Here is a 19,108-nt window from a genome sequence, read left to right on the forward strand (position 1 = left end):
ATTCCTGGCCTGAAAATTCCGGTTTAGTATCTTCTTATTTTGAGAGGGATTCTCACATCCATGACCTCATCATTTCTTGCTGTAGCCAAGAAGGTAGAGAGAAGGAGTGAGGGGATTGGCCTATGGAAGAAACTGACTTGGAAGGGCCCCCGAGGTAGGGGGCGGCACCCAGGCCCCATGGCCTTGGACAAGACTTTCCTCCTTGACAGTAGCACTCTCAGGTATGGATGAGGGCCTGTGGCCCCCATGAGGAAACCACGGCCACGTCAGATCTCTTCCCACGTCTGAGATGTGGTTATTTCACGAAGGGGACTCCCAATTTCCTAAACCCTCACCTCATTTTTTAACTGGCAGAGAGCTGGTCCAGGTTCTAGGGATGGGCCAGACACCTGTTGCTCAACCCAGACACAGGACAGGGTCTCCAGCATCCTGATTTTGACAGTTAGTTTCTAAAGGTGGCAAGGGAGACTGGTCTGCCAGTTACTGTAGCATATAAGATATAAAGTTACCTTTTAAAATTTCTATCTTAAAAGTCAAAATAAGCCAGAAACAATATGAAACAGACAATTATAATAGGAATAGGACTGGAATGTGGCAGGGATGGTGAGGAATGAATGGAAGTGATGTCAATGGGGCCAGTGCCTTTCTCCCGCCCAGTGGGTGCCTCATCACACATCTTCCGCTTCCTGTGTGTGCCCTGACTCTGCCGGGCACTGTTGCTAAGGTGAGCCGGAGGGCGCACCCACGCCCTGACCCCAAGCAGCCCTCGGCCAATGATGGATGCCAGGTGCAGGATAAAGAGCTCCTTGTCCCTGCCTCTCAGGCTGAGGGGCACGCTCTATTGTCTCCCAGAGCTCCCTGCTATGTGGTTACAGCAGGTACAGTGCTTAACAACACATTTTCATCGAACTCCTTCCCTTTCCCGTCTTTCCCTGCTTCTCAACGGGTGTTCTCTGGGATCCTCCGAAACAAACCTCTTGCGCCAGCATGTTGGCTGGGGGTTGCGTCTGGGAGATGTGTTTGAAGAGCTTCTGGTAGTCTCTCCCTCCCCTTGCACGAGCCTCATCAGTCCCTCCCCTCCCTTTCGCAGACCCCCGCCCCAATCACAGGGCCTGAGTGTGCGCCCTCCCCGCTGGGTCTCTGGACTGGGGTGAGGGTCCAGGTAGGAGGAGCAGCCCCATCCTGAGAGGGCTCTGTACTGCCTGTCAGGGTCCCGGCCCTGGATCCTCCCTCCCCACCGCGCAAGCCGATGCCCTCGGCCTTCTGCCCCCTCTCATTCTGGACAGGCCTCGAAAGCAGATATGCATCAGCTGGGCCTCAGGCAGCTGTGTCCTTGCACACCCCGGCTCTGTGGGGGAGCCAGCGATGAGCTAATCCCGCAGAAGAGAGAGGGAGACAGGAAGAGCAGCCTCCCGACAAGCTGAGGCCTGTCCCCCGGGGCTCCTGGGGAACCAGAGAGGGCTGCACTGGGAAAACTGCTGAGCCAGCCTGGAGACAAGGGCACTCTCGTCTCGCTCCACCCCTGCCAGCACCAGCCAAACGTCAGAGGAACCAACAATGCCCATGGCTGCTTCTGCTTAAAAACAGAATCTGTGCTCCCTGCAGAAAATGCGGGAAATACGGTGTCACCCCCTCCCCCCCAATTCCAGATAGATCCATTATTTATAAGTTGACATTTTGGTATATTCTGTTTTCTGTTTCTTGTGCACCTGGTTGAGGTCCCACGAAACTTACCATTTTTGTTACCCTTCTAAAAATTCATATTATATCATAAGCATTTCCATATAGTAATTCTTGGGAGACCTGGTTTTTAATGGCTGTGAAGTGGCCATCCAAATACTCAGTGCTCTTTTCCAGGGCCCTGTAGCTGTTTCCAAATCTGTCCTCTCTCGTTCTTCCGTGGCACTGCCCAGCTCCTCACTGTTCACTCTGGACACCCCAGGGACTGTCACAGCTACCCCTCCCCCCAATTCCTTAGCCTGGGAACGCTGTGTCCACAAACCCTGTCACGTGGGCTCCTCCCCACTGTTCTTTTTCTCCAAGAGCAGAGTGAGGCCACCGGATCCCAGGCCTCAGCCCTCAGGGAGCTGGGGGAGGGAAGAGGAGCCAGGGGCCACTGGCCCAGGACAAGCTATCCCACCTGCTCACTCAGGGTCACTCAGAATGGGGACGGCTCCCTATGCTCCGGATCTGACCAGCTAGAGATCCAAGACCTCTTCCAGCACCACAAGTCACGTGACCTGGGTCTGTTTCTCCCATCAGAGCCTTAGTTTCCTCTTCTATAAAATGGGCATGTGGTAAGAGCCCCAGCAGCCTCTCCCATAGCAGTGAATCAGCAGGCGGTGAGCAAGCCTTGCAAACAGGTTTCATCCATTAAACAGGGCTGACCATGAGTCGGTTCCCAGGGGCCTGGTGATGAAATCCAGAGCCCTTTCCTGAGCGGGACCTGCCCTGGAGTGCAAGAGGAAGGAAGCCAAATCCCTCCCCCACATCCCAGCTCTGCTGAGCTGGGATGTGGGGGTGGGGGCTGGTGTCCAGGAGGAAGTCTGTCCCCAGCCTTGACAAGACGCCCAGCCTGGCAGCCTGGCATTTCAAGGGCAAGGGCCCGCCTGCCCCGCTGTTTCTAGGGAAGCCAGTGAGCGTTAACAAATCCCCCACAATTTGCACCCACCAATCCCGCCTGCTCACTGGGCGGCCGCGAGCCATTTTTCACGCAGAGCTGCACACAGCTTTGTCTTAGAGAGACAGATCTGGCAGGGCGTCCCTGAATGAGGCCATTTGTCCTCCACAGTGACGGTGACGGGAAGGTGGCTGTGTGCTCTGGGGTAGGCAGGGGGGTGGCGGGGAGAGCTCCTGGGGGAGGTGTGAAGGTGGAGCTGGAAGCAGAGCCTCTAAGAGAGACCAGCATTGTCCCTACCACCCGGGAGGTCTGGGAGGCCCCGTTCAGCCAGGTGAGAGCAAGGATTGTTTTCAAAGACAGAGAGAAGGAAGCCTACTTTTTCCGCTAAGAGTCCTGAGTACAAGTGGTGAAATGATGGGTGGCCTCTGATGACTGTCCCATCCCAACTGTGTGACAGAGGTACAACGCACCATGGATGGGGCCCCTGGGTCGGGGTCTGTGTCTGAGCCCCAGGGCTTCTCTGCAAGTTCCTACAAGAAGGTCCCTTGGGACTGAGAGCTCCAAAGTACTGAGCCTCTCCCGAGCCCCTCCTGCAGGGACCACAGGACACAGACCCAGAGGGACAAGGCAGGGGCTTCATCATATTCCTAATACTTCACCTTCCAGGCTGGCTGGGGGCCCTGGGCATGTCTCTGTTCCCTTTCCATGAATGTTTCCTCTGGGGACTGTCAGCACATCAGAGAAAGCAGGTGTTTGTTGATAAAAAGCAAGTGATCCACTTTGCCTGGGGCTCCCCTCCAGGACCCTGGGCTCAGGCTTCTGTGTTGGGATGTGAGGGTGAGCTTAGAACAGAGGTCATAAAGACACATGACCATGGGGCCTGGTGGGTTCTCGAATTCAGAAAATGCTTGAGGCATAAGACAACGGGAGAAGGACAGCGCCTATCTGAGGGGTCCGCTACCACCCAGTCAGCCGTAGGTTGTGGGTCCAAGATTCCCACTGAAAGGAAGATAGGCATTGGACTTGACGGTGCGAACTCCCAAAGAGCAAATGTTGGCAAATAACATGTGTTTTTCAAAACCACCAAACATCGGAGCTCAGATGTCTGTGGACCACATCCAGCCCACAGGCGGGTGACTGACAACTGCCCCCCCCCCCCGGTCCCTAAGGAAGGCTGGCCTCTTCCTTGGAGTGGTCACAGGCAGCCTCTACAAGCCCTGAGCCCTCTCCCGAGTTCTCTGGTCCCTCTCCAAAGCCCACCGGTCACCTCTCCCAGGATGCTCCTGGGAAGCATGGTGTCTCCTGTACCTGCCGCCCTCTGCATGTTTCCCTTCTGCCAACAGCCCCGGGCCTCTCTTCTCCCCAGAGGAGAGCCCAGAGCCATCACAGACCCTCGTCTGCACGGAGGAGACAGGAGGGACGTGAGGATGGCCAGCGTGCACCCCAGGCTCTCGTCTGGACTCGGCCCTGCCTTGCTGTGACCTGGCGCAGGTCCTGCTCCATTCTTGGGCACCAGGGCTCCCCATTCCTTGGGTTCTGATGTCCCCAAGTCTGCTGAGGTCAGCTGAGGGGACACAGAGTCATTTACACTGGGCCAGTAGCTGAGGCATGCAGGGGGGCTCTCGGGGACCTCGGGACATGGCGACTGCCTGCTGCTTGGTGCCTACACAGCCAGCAGGCGTGGGCCCGCTGGCTGCTGAGGAGGCTGACATTTCCGCACTGCCTGCCAAGTTGCTGGGGGCTGGCACGCGGCGGTGGTGGGGGCAGGGGGACCCGCTGCAGCCCCTCGGGGGGCTGAGGGAAGGCGTGAGGCAGGTGACCTTCCGCACCGAGGCAGAGGAAGGGCGGGGGCCCCCGAGAACCTGCTTCTGGGGAGGCTCCTGACCATCGTGCCCGCGTGCGCGTGCTCCCACGTGCGCGTGCTCCAGTTTGCGCGCGCACAGGCTAAAGGCTGCACCAGAACAAAGAGCTGGGGGCTGGGTAGCTGAGGGGCCCACGTGGAGACGCCTGGCTTGGCGGTTTGCTGCAGTGTCTGCTCTGCGCTCACGCTCTGTCTCTGTCTCTCTCTCTCTCTCACACACACACATGCGCACACACGCACACGCACACGCCGCACAGCGCTGCCCCCAGGCCCGAGCTCTTGCTCCAGAGCCTGGCGATGCAGGCGTGCACAGCCCGGCCCAGCCCACCGCCATCCCTCCTGACAAAGCCCTGCTCCCGCCGCATGATCTCATCCCACCGGCCCTCGTCTGGCCCCAGCTTGGCCTCCTGACAAGAGAGACAGACAGGGAGACGGAGCTCGAGAAGGGTGGGGGAGGCGGTGGGGTGGGGAGAAACAGTCAGACATACACCCAGCTCACTGACACACATGCACGCGCACACACACACACACACACGTGTCCCCACAGACCCACAACAGACACATACATTCACCACCACACAAATAGAAACACAAACATGCTCACCACTGCACACAGACATGTACCCCCCAGACCCTGATACATATCTCCCACAGACACACACATACACACACACATATGCTCACCACCACACACACAAACACACCCAGCTGCCCTGACACACACACACACACAGACATGTGTCCCCACAGACCTACACTACACACACAGAAACACAAACACACAAACACGCTCACCACTGCACAGACATGTTCCTTCCCAGACCCAGATACATATCTCCAACAGACACACACATATACACACACATATGCTTACCACCACACACAGACACAAACATATCCAGTTGCCCTGACACACATACACACATACACACACACATGTCCCCACAGACCCACACACACACTCACCAGCACCATGCAGAAACACAAACACACCGACACCCTCACCACCACACACAGACATGTACCTTTCCAGACCCAGATACGTATCTCCAACAGTCACACACACACACAGACATATGTCCCTATAGACCCACAGACACACACACACACTCACCACACACACACACACACTCACCACCACACAGACACACATCCCCAACAGACACACACATCCATGTTCATCACCACACACAGACACACACACATCCATGTTCACCACCAAACAGACACACACACAGACATGTAGCCGCTACAGACACAGAAGCTCACAGGCATGCTCACCACTACACACAGACAAATATATACCCAGACACAGACGTGCACACACAGACATACACACACATCATACAGGGAGAAAGTCTGAGGGGCAGCAATGAAGGGAAGGACAGACAGGGAGAGACGTAGGACATCAGAGACCCTCAGAGAGAAAGGGGAGGGAGAGACTAGGAGGGTAAAAACTGCACAAGCCGGTCAGACACAACGGGAGCCCAGGCAGAGACGGAGAGGAGGGCAAGAGGAAGCATGGGCTGGTGGCGGGAGCTCTATGGACAGAGTAGGTGCTAGATGTGCAGTGGCCTGGCCTGAAGAGGTCTGGGCAGGCCTGGCTGTGGCCAACATGGCCACTGCACACACCTGAGGCCGCGGGGACCCTCAGAGCTGTAGCCAGGGCAGGGGGTTACGACAGGTCATACACCAAACACAGCCTCAGGGAAGTGGAGCAGTGGGAAGCAAGCTTGCTGGGGCAGAGAAATGCTGAGTCAGGTCAGGAACCGTTTGGGGGGTTGGCGCGCAGGGAGAAGGCAGACCAGAGCAGAGAAGGAGGGCTGGATGGAGAGTACTGTTGGCTTGGCAGCCCTGGGCCTCGGGTACTGCTAGGTCCCCTCGCTTCCACAATGAGGGAATCTCATGAATCCTCACAGGCAGCCTGTGAAGGAGGCATATCATCCCTCTCTACAGATGAGGCCACGGGTCTGGGAGGCAGGCAACATGGCGGAGATGGGAGCCCGTGCTGGAGCTGCCTCTGGAACTCAGGGTCACCGCTCAGCAACTTGTGGCCTCCGCCCCTCTCATGGTCCAGCCTGGCAGACCCTTTACACTGACAGTGAAAGCAGCAGCTGAAGACTTCCCCCTCAGGCTGGTAGCCTGCCTTCCCAGAGGAGAGGCCCAGCAGGGGCCTGGCTGGGAACCTGAGTCCTGGGGCCCCAACTTCTCCAGGGGCTGGGGACGATCTGTGAGAGGCTGTGAGAGGCGCTTAGTCACGGCTGTTGGTGCCGACAGGGGATGGACTCCCAAGAAGGGCATTAAAGCAACAGCAAAGCCACAGGCATTGCCAGGCCTCGGGCCTCAGTGCCCTTAGCTGCAGGATGTGTATGCCGAAGCCTCACCTCAGGGTCTACCATGTGACTTAACTAAGACACCCTGTGCCTGGAAAAAGGCTCAATAAACTGTAAGGAGCTGTGCACAACTGGGAGTGCAAACAGAGGGAAGAACAAAGCCCCTATTTCAGAAGTGATGCTGGAAAGGCCAGTCAGCCAAGGGCAGGACCACCTTGGAGTGACCTGAGGGAAGTAAAGGGCTCTCCCAGGTGGAGGCATGGCCTCCAACGTCGAGGTCCAGAGTCAGCTGTGATGGGGTGGCCAGAGACTGGGCCTGGGGTCAGGAGGCCATGGGCTGAAGTCCCAGCTCTATCATTAATGAGCTGTGTGACCACAAGGAAGTCACAAACCCCTCTGAGCTTCAATGTCCTCACCCATAATTGTAGATAAGACTCCAGGTCTTACAGAGCTGAGCGTTGCCCCAAAGCACAAGACAGCACCCAGCATGGACCAGCAGGATCCTAAGAGACCGCTGAGGAAGGGCTGCACAGAGACCTGAGCCCCTTTCTCCACAACAAGGGAGCAGTTGGGATTCTGGGACAGCCCACTCTCCTGTCCCCGCCGCCCCCACACCCCGAACCATGGCCATGCTTTCCTGGTCTTGGTGTTGCCTCTAACACCGTGTTTGGATTCATCCCTGTCTCTGCACTCTGTTCCACAGGAAGCGGAACCCTCCTGGTCCAGCCACCATCATCCTGATGTCCCCAGCAATCTGCCAACCCTCTCCCAGCATCTCACTGCCCCCTCCCCCTGTGCAATCCGTTCTTCTTTGTAGTCAGAGTGATCTTTGTAGCCATGTTCTTATTCTCAGCACAAAACCCACAACCCTCAAGACAGGCCCTGTGCTGTTGACTTCGCCTCCAGGCTCTGGAACCACTGTCCTTGGTTTGGTTCTGCCACTAAGCCACGCTTCCTTCTACCTCAGGACCTTTGTTCAGGCTGTTCTCTTTACCTGGGAAGAAGCTCTTCCTTCTTTTCTTCATGTATGCAAAAGTTCTCGACCTCCAGGCCTCAGAGAAGCCTTTCCCCACTCCTGAGTGGTCTCATAACATCACCGACTTTTCCCTCCTGAAACTTACCACAGCTTGAATTTACATATGCCCACGCACACATGCACACCTGCATACACCTACGATTATTTGATGTTTTCTTTTCTTCTAGACCGGGGTCAGGAACCCAGAGCCAATCACCTGATTCCATAAGTGCGATTTTATTGGAACGAGCTGTGCTCATTTGTTCACATATTATCTAAGGCTGCTTTTGGACAGGCTGCAAAGCCTGAACTGTGTACTATCTGACTCTTCATGGACATTTGCTACCCCCTTGTTCCAGACTCTTAAGTTTCCTGAGGTGGGACCACATCTGTTGTAGCCCTCATCAGACCCCAGACCTGGCCAGGTGCCCAACAGAGACATGGAGATATACGTTTCTTGGATAAGTAGCACTTTTTACCTTGTCCAAATTGTGTTGACTTAAGTTATTGTTAAAATTGCAGATTCCATTAAGAACAGACATCACTTATGAGATTCCCAGACCATTTTCTGGCCCACAGCTCAGTACGATCGCGCCGTCCCAACAAAGGCTGGTGGGGCAAAGGCCCTCTGAGCTAGCGGTCACTGCACAGACGTTCCACAAATGACCCAGAGTCCACGTGCGTGGTCTGCAAATGTGCACGGGGAGGAGCACGAACCCACACTCGGGACATTATAGGTTGAGCAGATTTATGAAAATACATCGGGAGATGTCTTTGAAACATTTTCATGAAGGCTGTTTCTAGAGCTACTCCAAAGAACTGATTGACGAATTCAGAGAAAACGTCTGTTTTATTGTTATACAAAGGAAATAATTGATTTTCTTTTCTTTTTCAATGAATTACTCGAACATAAAAAACGTTAACAAGATCTAGACGCTGCATTTGGCACTGCACATATATCTAGAACTGACCGTGACCCTTGCAGGGTAAGGCTTATTGTCATTCCTGCCTTCCCAAGAAGGTAAACTGAGGCTCAGAGGCTGCACGGTTAGAAAGTGACGGGGCGGGGCTGTCCCAGGTCTGTGGGAGTGAAAGCTTACGCCAGGCCCTTAGCTTAAGGAAGATAATGAGGACGATGGGAAATGTAAAACTGTATCTTGGGTGTGCTTAAAGCCCTCAGGCACAGAAGGCTGCCAGCACCTTCTGTGGCCTTGGTTTAACCTAGAAGAGATCCCAGGCAGTAACAGAGTGGCGACGGAGAATATTATGCAGAGAATACTATGCTTTTAGAAACCTGCATGTACCCATCCACTTTTATTTTGGATTTTACTTTAAATACAGATGTTTTGAGTGAACACAGGGCTAAGAATGCCCATTCTGGCATATAGGCCTGGTCTCGAACCCCAGCTCTGCCACTTTCCAGCTGCGTGACCTGGAGAAAACTCCTCGGCGTCTCTGAGCGTCGGTGCCCTCATCTGTCGAATGGGGATGATCACAGGACTTACACCAAGGGGTCATTACGGTGATGAAATGAGATGATGCATGTCACCCTTGAACCTGTTGGGGGTTGGTGTGCTTGGGCCCCTCGCTGGCTCCGAGGCACCCCCGCAGGTAAGAACACACTGCCTGAGAGGAGGGACAAGCCTCAGTCGCGGGCTGCCCAGCTTGGTGGACAAGCTGCTGCTCCTTGGAGGCTCACACCACACCTGGATGAACCAAGGCACCAGAAGGCAGAGGCGGTGCATGGCCCTGGGTTCAAATCCGGTCACACTTCTACCTCCCCGTGACCCCTAAAGAACCCCCAGCGGTCACCTACCTGCAGACTTGGGAGTGAACTTGTCTCGGTTCGCAGCGCACACTGCCAGCAGTCTGTAACCGAGGTCCAGGTCAAACCCTTGCTGAGCTGCCACTCGACTGACCACCTGCCAGCAAGATAGAGAGGAAGGGCGGCGTGAGTCACTGCCAGTGCCAGGCCTCCGAGCCCAGAGTGGTACATGCGTCCGTCTAGCAGGCAAGGCAGCTGAGGTGGGCAGGCTAGGCTAAGGCAGGTCGCCAACATCAGGCAGAGCTGGGACTCAAACTCTGCCTCACTCAGTTGCTCCATAAAGCCCTTCCTCCTTGCCAGGCCCTGGGATCCAGACCCCTGCCCTCAGGGGTGTCTAGTCTTCCCGTGAGCCTAACCCCAAAGTCCAGGCCCTGTGGCTTTCAAGGACTCCATATGGCCACATTCCAGAAGGTGCTGTACCACCGCGTTTTGGATGGCTACAGGCCAGGTCTCTGTTCCTCCTTCCCCTGGGGCAGCTTCCTAAACTCCCTTCTAAGTCCTGGCCCCGGAAGTCTCCCACACCTAGCATCTCTCCCATCCTCTTCCCGAGCTCCTGCACCCACCTTCGTGGGTGCTTGCTGCCCTCACCATTCCAGGCATGGTCCCCACCCAGCGGCACTGGCCCCTCCTGAGTCAAAACGTGTGCCTGGGGAGAAGCACGGATTTAGGACACCACTCCAACGAGCTGCGGTGTGGAGCTGCCGGACAGACTGCTAAGGCTTCTCCAGGTGGACATGTCCATACTCCTCAGTGCTGCAATCTGTACCAGGCACCCTGCTGCCTCTCAGACCCAGAGACCACAGGGCCCTCATGTGCAGCCTGGGGTCTGTCTCCAGCATGGGGCACCTGCTCAGCACATTGGAGTGTCGATGGAAGCTTGCTAACAGCTGTGTATTTGGAGCCCGAGGACCCTCCCTTCTCCTTGAGGACCTCTGAAGTGAGGGCCAGAAGGGGGAGAGGTGAGGGACTGGGAGCGCTGTCAGTCCCCTGGGGCAGTGTGGGGCGGGGTGCTCTCGGGAGCCCTGCAAATGGCTCCACAGGCTCCACTCCTTCCCTGCCCACCATGCCCAGGTGTCCTGCCACAGCCAGACCTACTCCCTCCTGCCCGCCTCCCTCATTAATGGCAGCAAAATTAGGTTTCCTTATGAAGAAGGAAGGACCTTGGAAAAGAGAGTCGGTGCAGGAAGCAGCTGGAGCTGCTGTGGTTGAGTGGAAGAGGAGTGCTCCCAGATGTGGGAGCTCGTTCTTGTGACAGAGGGAAGACTCCGTCAGCCAGCCCCTAGAGACCACCCGCTCCAGAAGCGCTCGGAGGGCCTCAGAGGGCCTCAGGCTGCCATGGGGTTTGGCCCAGCCCCTGTAACCATGAGAGTAGATTCCCCATTACTTGCTTTATATTTAAGGGTTCGTTACAAGGGCTCTAGGGATACAAAAGGATGGGAAAAGTGCTAATCTAGGCCAACCCTGTCATTTAAAAAAAGTATGAACACTTAAGACCTGGACAGAGTGTGTGTGGTGAACCAGGCAGGAGCCATGGGATGCCCTCTTCCCAGGACCACCATGGCCTCTGGAATGGGGCGCTGCCCCCCACACCTCCTGGAACACCCAAGGCAGGGAGGAAAAGGGACGTCTCAGGTTTGAATGTTTGCTCAGCTTCTCTGCTGCAAACAGGAACCCCTGACGCAGAGCAACCCTGTTCCTCCAGGCCTCTTTTCTATGGGCTCTATTTGCCCCTGCCCCTACATACACCCCCTGGTCCAGAGGCTCTGGGCCACCTCTGGGCAGGGTAATCTAACTGTTCATTTCACTGTCCAAGCAGAAAAACCGAGGTCACTAGCTCTCTGTGGCCCGTTGAACATTTTGGGTCTGGAGACTGGCACTGTCCCTTTAGCAAGTGAGGCAGGTGAGGCAGGCAGGCTAAGGCGGGTCCCCAAGATTGGGCAGAGCTGGGACTCACCCCAGTAGGCCCAGAAGAGTCACTTCAGCTTAGATGATGACTATCATGGTCTTTTCTTTGACAGAACCTTGGAGTGGATATGAATGAGCATAGACAATTTGTTTGGACTAGTGCATCAGTGAGGCTACTGTTGGTGGGAAATGTCGACGGAGGCAAATAGCGTAATGAGAGTGCTGGCTCCCCGGTAGGAGGGTTAAATGAAAGCTTTGTGAGCAGTGAAGTGCCAAATTCTCACAGCAGCTCCACGAGGTGGTATCATTATCTCTTATATAGGAGGAAACAGAGTACCGTATGAGACAAAGGTTACGAGTCTTGTCCATGATAGAGCCTGGATGTGATCTCAGGCAGTCAGGCTGCAACGTCTGGGCTCTTTCCATGACAGTTTCTCTTTTTCAGCCCACAAAGGGTTAAAGCCATAACTCCCAAAAGAAGGGAGAAGCCTCAGGCCCTGTGTTGAGGGCAGAAAGGCAAAGGTCCCTCTGTTTGGCCAATACTGGCTAATCCTGTTGCTCTGGTTTAAAACACACACACACACACACACACACACACACACACACAGAACCAAATAACCAGCTGAACTGAGCAAGAGAGGCCTGGTGTTGGTATAGGGCTGTCCTGCAGGTCTGGGAATGTCTGCTTGTCACCAAATGCCCTGAGCTCTACCATTCAGAAGGGTCATTGGCAACAGCCCCCTTTCATTAAGCCCAGAGAGGGCAGGGCCTTACTGAAGGCAGCACAGCACAGTGTGGCTAAGCTGGACCCCGAGGCTCTCGAGGCCTGAGGTCCACACCTTGGCGTCCTCTGGCCCAGCCCCAGGACCCCGCTGGAAAGTCCCGTGAGGTGGGTCTGACTGACAGTGGTGGGGAGGTGGGCTTAGGTGAGTAGACAGTTGTGTTTCATAGGCCTGCTCCCCCCCTAAGTGGGCATGGCACTCCCAGTGAGGGTCCTGTGTGCAGGTGGGCGGGAAGACCCTCCTCCGTAAAGACCGGAGGGGAGAAGCAGCTGTGCTGCTGCCCTCTGCTGGATGCTCAGGCCCAGCCAGCTCAGGGCGCTCTGAGACTTAGCCCCCGAGGTCCCAGGGGGACCTCCAGGTCAGGGAGTCCAGCCCATAGTGCCAGAGAGGGAAACCGAAGCCCAGAGATGACAGAGGGCGTGTGCTCAAGGTCAGGTGGCCAGTTAGTCCCATCTAGGGAATGTGCTGCCTTGAAAAGCGGTGAGCCTCCTGGCTACAAAACAGGACAAGCTGTCTGGGGGATGCCAGAGAAGGGATTTCTGTCCCAGGCACGGGGCCAGACTCTGACATCTTCTGAGGGAGTCAGGGATACTGGAGGCATGCCAGGCAGGTACTCTAATTCTGCCCCCCCCCCCACACCGTACTGTGCAACCTAAGGCAAGTTACTTAGTGTCTCTAAGCTTCAGGTTCCTTCTCTGTGAAAGTGCAGGGACATACTCTGTTGCCACGGCAGGTGCAGGGGCCTCTGATAGCTCAATGTGTCGCAGTTCTGTCTCCCGGCTCTAACAGAAGCCCCCCAGGATAGAGCCCTCTCCCCACTCTGCTACCCATCTCGGTGCAGGATGTGCATGTATTTGGGGCTGCTGCTGGGGCTGCCGTGGAGTCAGGCATGAGATGGGGTTCTGCACCTGCCACTTACTAGCTGTTCTACCTCACCCAAGTGACTTAGCGTCTCTGGGCCTCAGTTTCCCCATCTGTGAAATGCCCTCCCTGTGAGGCTGAGAGTCAGGACCAGGCACAAAGCTCAAGGAACGCTAGCTGTGAACATAGCCTGACAGCTTCAGGAGTGACTTCTCTGCTGCTGTGGGGAAGCTCTCCCTGGAGAGAAGGGAGGGCATTGCGGTTAGGCTGGCTGGCCTGTTTCCCTCTGCCACCTCCTCTCCTTCCTGTCTCCCCTTCTCCTGTTCTCTGGCCTCCTCCTTTCTGTTCCTTGAGCATATCCAGCATGCTCCACCTTGGGGAAGGAAGAAGGAGTGAGTTCAGAAGGGCCTGATTTTAAGGGGCTCCTCAGGCATGGGGCTCAGTCCTGCTGCTGAGGGAGGGGCCGGGAGGCGAGCCGCCGGCTCACCAGGAAAAACCTGGTCTGAGGAGCAAGTGGTGACCAGGGCTCACAGCCCTCACCCCCGGGGAGGGGCCTCAGGACTCCCACACTTCTGCATTGTGGGGTCAGAGGGCCTGAAGGGGAGCGTGGGGCAGGGGAGTGTCAGCGGCTCTTCACCCCAGGCTCCAGCCCCAGGATGACAAAAACATGCCCTTTTTCTGCTTGAGGCTAAGTGGCTTTTAATTTCTATCCTCCAAGTAAGCCGGAGTCAGAGGAGTTTGTTCCCAGGGGCCACCCAGGGGACTGCTGCCACAGGGAATGCTTCGACCTGCCACTTGGATGGGGATGGGTGCATGTGCTGGGGGGAGCTCGGTGGCTTTGCCCTGCTTAGGCCCCTCAGGATGTCTGACCTCCCGCATCCCCTTCCTTGGGGCACGGCTGAGGACGTGGGACCAGCATCAGGGCCCTGGGGGGTCGGTAGTACCAGCCTAGGACTGTAGTGAGCTGCTCCCCCTTTCTCAGTGGCCTTGTTCATTAAGCAGAAGTGACAATCCCTTCCCTGCCTAGTCTGCAGGGTTTTCATAAGGATGTGCGGGGACAGGGCCCAGGAGAGTACCTTGGGTACCAAGGGGTCTGCTCTGACCTCCCCATTCCCTGTACTTTCTTGCTGCTGGTTCTACTGAGCTCCAAGGGACAGTCAAACTCAACATCTCTGCCACTGTGGCAGGAGAACCAAAGGCCCCTTTCTGGTCAAGCAGCAGACTAGAGAGGTGCGGGTTAAAGCCCACTATTCAAGCAAGAGTGTGCCGTAAACTGTCTTGCAATGAGGAGAGGCCCAGAAGGGCTGGCATTGTGCCTGTGTCACATTGTCACACCATCGTCCCGGTCCAGGAAGCCAAGGCCTCCTTGCTGTCTAGTCAGATCCTATAGGCTCCTCCCTGGGCTCCCTCCTCCAGGAAGACCTCCAAAATCCCTCTAGCCTATCCTCCTAGGATGCTCCCCTCAGAACTCCTATCCTCACATAAACCATAGCCTATCGCTCACCTGCTTAATACCTTCAAGGCCCCCAACCACCCTTCAAATAATATCTGAATTGCTCTCCTTCAGCCGGCAGGTCCTGTGTTGCCTTGTTTCTGCTTCCCTCTTTAACCTCATCTTGCGTCCTTTCCCTCTCCTGTGCTCCAGCCATCTGAGACTTTCTTTCCTCCTTTCTTTCCCCCCTTCCTCCCTCCCTCCCTTCCTTCCTCTCTCCCTTCCCTCCTTCTTTCCTTCTCTCTCTTTCTTCCTTTCCTTCCTCCCTTCTTTCTCTCTTCCTTTCAAGATTTATTTATTTATTCGAGAGACAGAGAGTGCATGCGAATGGGGGAAGGGGCAGAGAAACGACAATATCCAAGCAGACTCCCTCCAAGCACGGAACCCCATGTAGGGGCCCGATCTCATGAGCCACAAGATTAGGACCTGAGCCAAGGACGCTTCACTGACTGAGCTACCCAGGTGCCCCAAGATGCCTTTCTGTTCCTTGAACAAATCAATTCCTGGGGCCTTTGCCCTGGTGGTTCCCTCTGCCCAGAGCACCCTCCCCTCTCCTGGCTGACTCCTCCTTGCCATTCTGGTCTCAGCCGGGGGTCACCTCCCTCAGGAGGCTTCTCCTGAGCAGCACCCCAATCCCTCTCATGGGGCGCTGGCATATGTCCCTATTTACTCCTTTATTGTTTAGGGTCTGCCTCCCCCATCCTCCCCTGGAACATACACTGTTGAGAGAGGTCCACTGCGCTTGCTGCTCTGCCTCTGGTGAGCACAGGGCCTCGGTGAATGCTTGTCAATTAATAAATGAGTGATGGGGCTGGAGCAGGGCCAGTCACTGCTCATCTTGTGCCCCCAGGCCCACCAGGCCAGCCCAGGGCCATTGTCTGATACAGCTTGAATCCCTACCTCCCAGGCAGGGCCAGGCTTGGGTAGGGTGCTGGGAGGCTGTGGCAGCCAGTCTGTCTGCACCTTGAGGTGGTCGTCACCTCCTACTTCATTTCACTTATGGCTGCCAACAGCTGGGATGGAAATGGGGGAGGCCTCTGGTAACATCTGTCCTTGCCCGAAGGGCTTAGCCTGAACCAGGATCCCTGCAAAGAGGATTACAGGAGCTGGTAGAGGGAGGGGATCCCAGAGGGCTGGAGGATGAGGAGGGTGGGGGAGTGTAGGCGGCCGCCTGATTTGGCCTGGTGGTTCCAAGGGAGACAGATGGCATTGGCCTCCAACGGGGGAGCGCCGAGGGTCTCAGCTGCACACCTGGCTGACATCCCTATGGGCCAGGAGCATTTTCTCTAGAGGCAGTGGGGTCTTGGCTGTGTGACCCTGGAGAGCCATCTCAGCAAGCCTGAGTTTCCTCTAGAAAATGGGGATGATGGCAGGGCGGGCCTCACGGAGTGTGAGGACTCAGTGAGAAGGTGTGTCGTGGGCCCAGCTCAGTGGCAGGCACAAGGGGTGCCGGGAAAGGTTAGCCCACGACCATGTCGCTCTCCTCTTGCTCCAGGCCAGGGCTGTGCTGGGGCCTTTCGCCGCCCTCCTCTCTGGAGCTTCTCAGAGAACATGGCACCCCCGTGTTTTACCTATTGCTCCTTCCCAGCCCGGCATCCGCCTCGGCCCCTCCTCCCCAGTCTTGGGGCAGCGAGGCTCTGCGGCCATCTGTTCACCCATGTTCTCTTCAAAGCTGACTCAGGGCCTTCCGAGCAGCTGCCCTCGCTGGCCACCAAGCCTCCCTCGAGCTCACGTGGCTGGGGTCGTTCGCAAGCCGCGAGCTCTTTCCAGGCAGCTGTCCGCCGGCAAGCTCCGGGCCTGGCCTCTGCCCAGCCTGTGTCCTAGGTCCTCACCGAGCTGAGTGAACTTCAGCTCTCTGGGCTCTGTGGTCCATCTGGGCCTTTGCACATGCTGTTCCAAGTACCTAGAACGTGCTCACTCTGCCTGGCTGCTCGGGAACTCCAGCAGGGGGGTCTGGGGCTCCCCGCCTCAGTTTCCAGCCAGCCGCCCCACCTCCCAGGCCGCCGGCGCTTCCCTGCCCACTGCTGCTTTCTCCTTGCACACAACTTTCTTGGCCCTCTCTTTCCACGTCGGGGTCCCCCGCTAGAGGGACTCGGGCTGGGCAGAGTCTTATTCTGTGGTTCCCTAGGACTTAGCAGAGGGGACCAGACGTGACAAATGAGGGATCAGTCAGTGTTTATTTGGATAGGTGGATGGCTATAAGAGGAGCTCAATAAATGCTTCTGTGAATGGGTAGAAGGATGGAAGGACGGATGACTATAGAAAGAGCTCTACAGATGTTTGCCCAGCTGGATGAATGAAGGACTGGATAAAAGGATGGCTACAAACCCTCCATGACTCTGCTTCACTTCGGGGGCAACATCCACCCTCATCAGACCTGGTACTTCCCCCATGTGGGCCCAGCGCTTTCCCATCCAGTGTGGGGAGCCCACACCATCCCGAGGGCTGTGTCTCCCCATCAGAATGGTTTCCCCGAAGGTGCACACTGGGGGGCGCTCCCAGAAGGGCTGTCCCCTCTAGCACTGGTGTCTTTCTATCTCTCATCCTGTTGTCTGGGTCCTCTCCAACACCTGGACAGGCACATGAGCCCCTCGGGCGTCTTCCCCTGGCACTAGTACAGGTTGGCAGGGGTCAGGGGTCGGATGCAGACTCACCGTCAAACAGCCCATCAGGCTCTGCTCAAAGGGCCGCTGGAAGGCTCGCGGGTCTCCACACCAGTCCAGCAGCTCTGTGGCGGCATTGTGGAAGTTGGCAGGGTTCTGTAAGTGCTGTGGGAGAGGGAAGGAGGCAGCATGAAGCCCCAGCAACAAGGCCAGTGGGGGTGGCACATGGGTCTGGGGCGGCGAAGACCCCAGGACTCCCTGGGGATGAAATATGAAGAAGGGGGGGCTGGTGCCAGGATGAAGGAACCTTCTCGAATAACCTGTCATTCATTTTCCCTGTGCATCCATCCCACCTAATCCCTGCAGGATGTGGATTAGTAGCCCCATTACAGAGATAGTAACACCAAGGTCTAGAGAAAGACAATAATATTAAAGTGTTTTCTGGATGCTGGCTGTGGGGGCAGGTGAACTCTGCAGGGTTCAGGAGGGTGGCCTGTGGCCCCCATGCTTGGAGGCTGGCTGTCCCCGAGCCAGGGCAGGCTAGGCCCTGGAGAGTCTTTCTTGATGCCTCTCCCACTAACCACTACCACTAGCACAGCCCTGGTCCGGGCGCCCACCAGCTCTGGCTGCAGAGGGAGCTCAGCCATGGCCAAATAGGGCAGGGTCAGGCAGCTTAGAGAGAGGTCTCTGGGCCAAAGCCAGACTGGGAGTTGAAGTGCAAGCACGCTATGCCCAGGATATCCTCACACCAGGGTCTGGCATACGTGGCTTAGCTTCCCAAAACCAGATTTCCAGGCCCAGTCTGCTGGCCTTGTCAGAAGGGGTCCGTGCCTGAGCTCAAGCCCCTCCCAGTCAGGGGATCTGAGTCGGCAGAGACTGAATCTTGGTGCCAAGGCCTCTGGATCCTGCTTTGGACCCAGGCCACAGGGCAGCCAGGGTGGGTGAGGTAGCTTCATTCTCTAACACCTGTCCAGGTCTTCCCAGGCCCTGCTGAGTCGAGACTTAAACCAGTGGATGAGTGACTCGCTTGGGGTCACACAGCAGCGCAGGGGGAGAGCTAGAATTCCAGGAATCGGTGTCAGAGACCGTGGATCCTCCAGAGAGACATCTAGGGTATGATATAAGGGTCAGAGCACAAGCCAGCCTCAAAGGGTATGGTGGGACCTTCTAAGGCCCCTGTTGCCTTGGTGCTAGGAGAGACAGGAACAGTAGCTTCCCCTGGGGTGGGCACTCTATTCCGAACTGCAGCTCGAGCCTGTCTTGAAGCCAAGGAGGCTGGGCGGGGGCGGGGTTGGGGTCTCAGCAGCCGCCAGGTCCCAGAATTGGGAAATAATGGCACGTACAGTGGGAGCCCCTGTGGAACAGGGCCCCAGGGGCTCCCTCTGCCTTCGCCTCCTGCTTGCTGCCAACCCAGGACCGTCCCTTCACCTTCCCGAACCTCAGTCGTCCCATCTGTAAAAGGGGGATGACGGATCATGGCTTGGTGGTGGGAATTTTTCTTTCCTTTGTGCAGGGCTTCAAGACTATTCCTACGACACGGTTCGTGTAAGAAAGATTTAAAAATGGATGGAAGACAGTGAAATGAATTAGAACATGGTGCCCCTAGGGGAGGGAGCGGTGGAGGCGAGCAAGAGGGCAAGCAAGTGGCAGCACAGCCCTCCATCACGGGGCTGGGGAGGCTTAGACGAGACGAGGCTCATGTGGCCCCTGGCACGGTGCCTGGCGCGTGGGGTGTTCCCACGTGGGGCTGCCCTTGGCCCTGACTCTGGCTCCTGGAGTCTCTCCTGGAAGCACAGCTGCACTCAGCAGCC

The 19,108-nt window shown here is 56.5% G+C and overlaps 1 protein-coding gene across 6 annotated transcripts in view; it reads right to left on the reverse strand.

The window, feature by feature from the left end:
* ZMIZ1 (zinc finger MIZ-type containing 1) overlaps positions 1-19,108 on the reverse strand; it is a 229,402-nt gene that overhangs the window by 82,621 nt on the left and 127,673 nt on the right. For all 6 annotated transcript variants that reach the window (XM_032838922.1, XM_032838908.1, XM_032838890.1 and 3 more), the window contains 2 exons: positions 17,349-17,462; positions 9,646-9,751 (listed from right to left, as the gene is read on the reverse strand). In XM_032838922.1, coding sequence (XP_032694813.1) covers positions 9,646-9,751; positions 17,349-17,462 — 220 coding nt within the window. The remainder of the gene's footprint in view (positions 1-9,645; positions 9,752-17,348; positions 17,463-19,108) is intronic.

Source organism: Lontra canadensis, unplaced genomic scaffold (genome assembly GCF_010015895.1).
Source record: "Lontra canadensis isolate GAN:19392208 unplaced genomic scaffold, GSC_riverotter_1.0 scaffold3, whole genome shotgun sequence".
Taxonomy (NCBI): Eukaryota; Metazoa; Chordata; class Mammalia; order Carnivora; family Mustelidae; genus Lontra; species Lontra canadensis.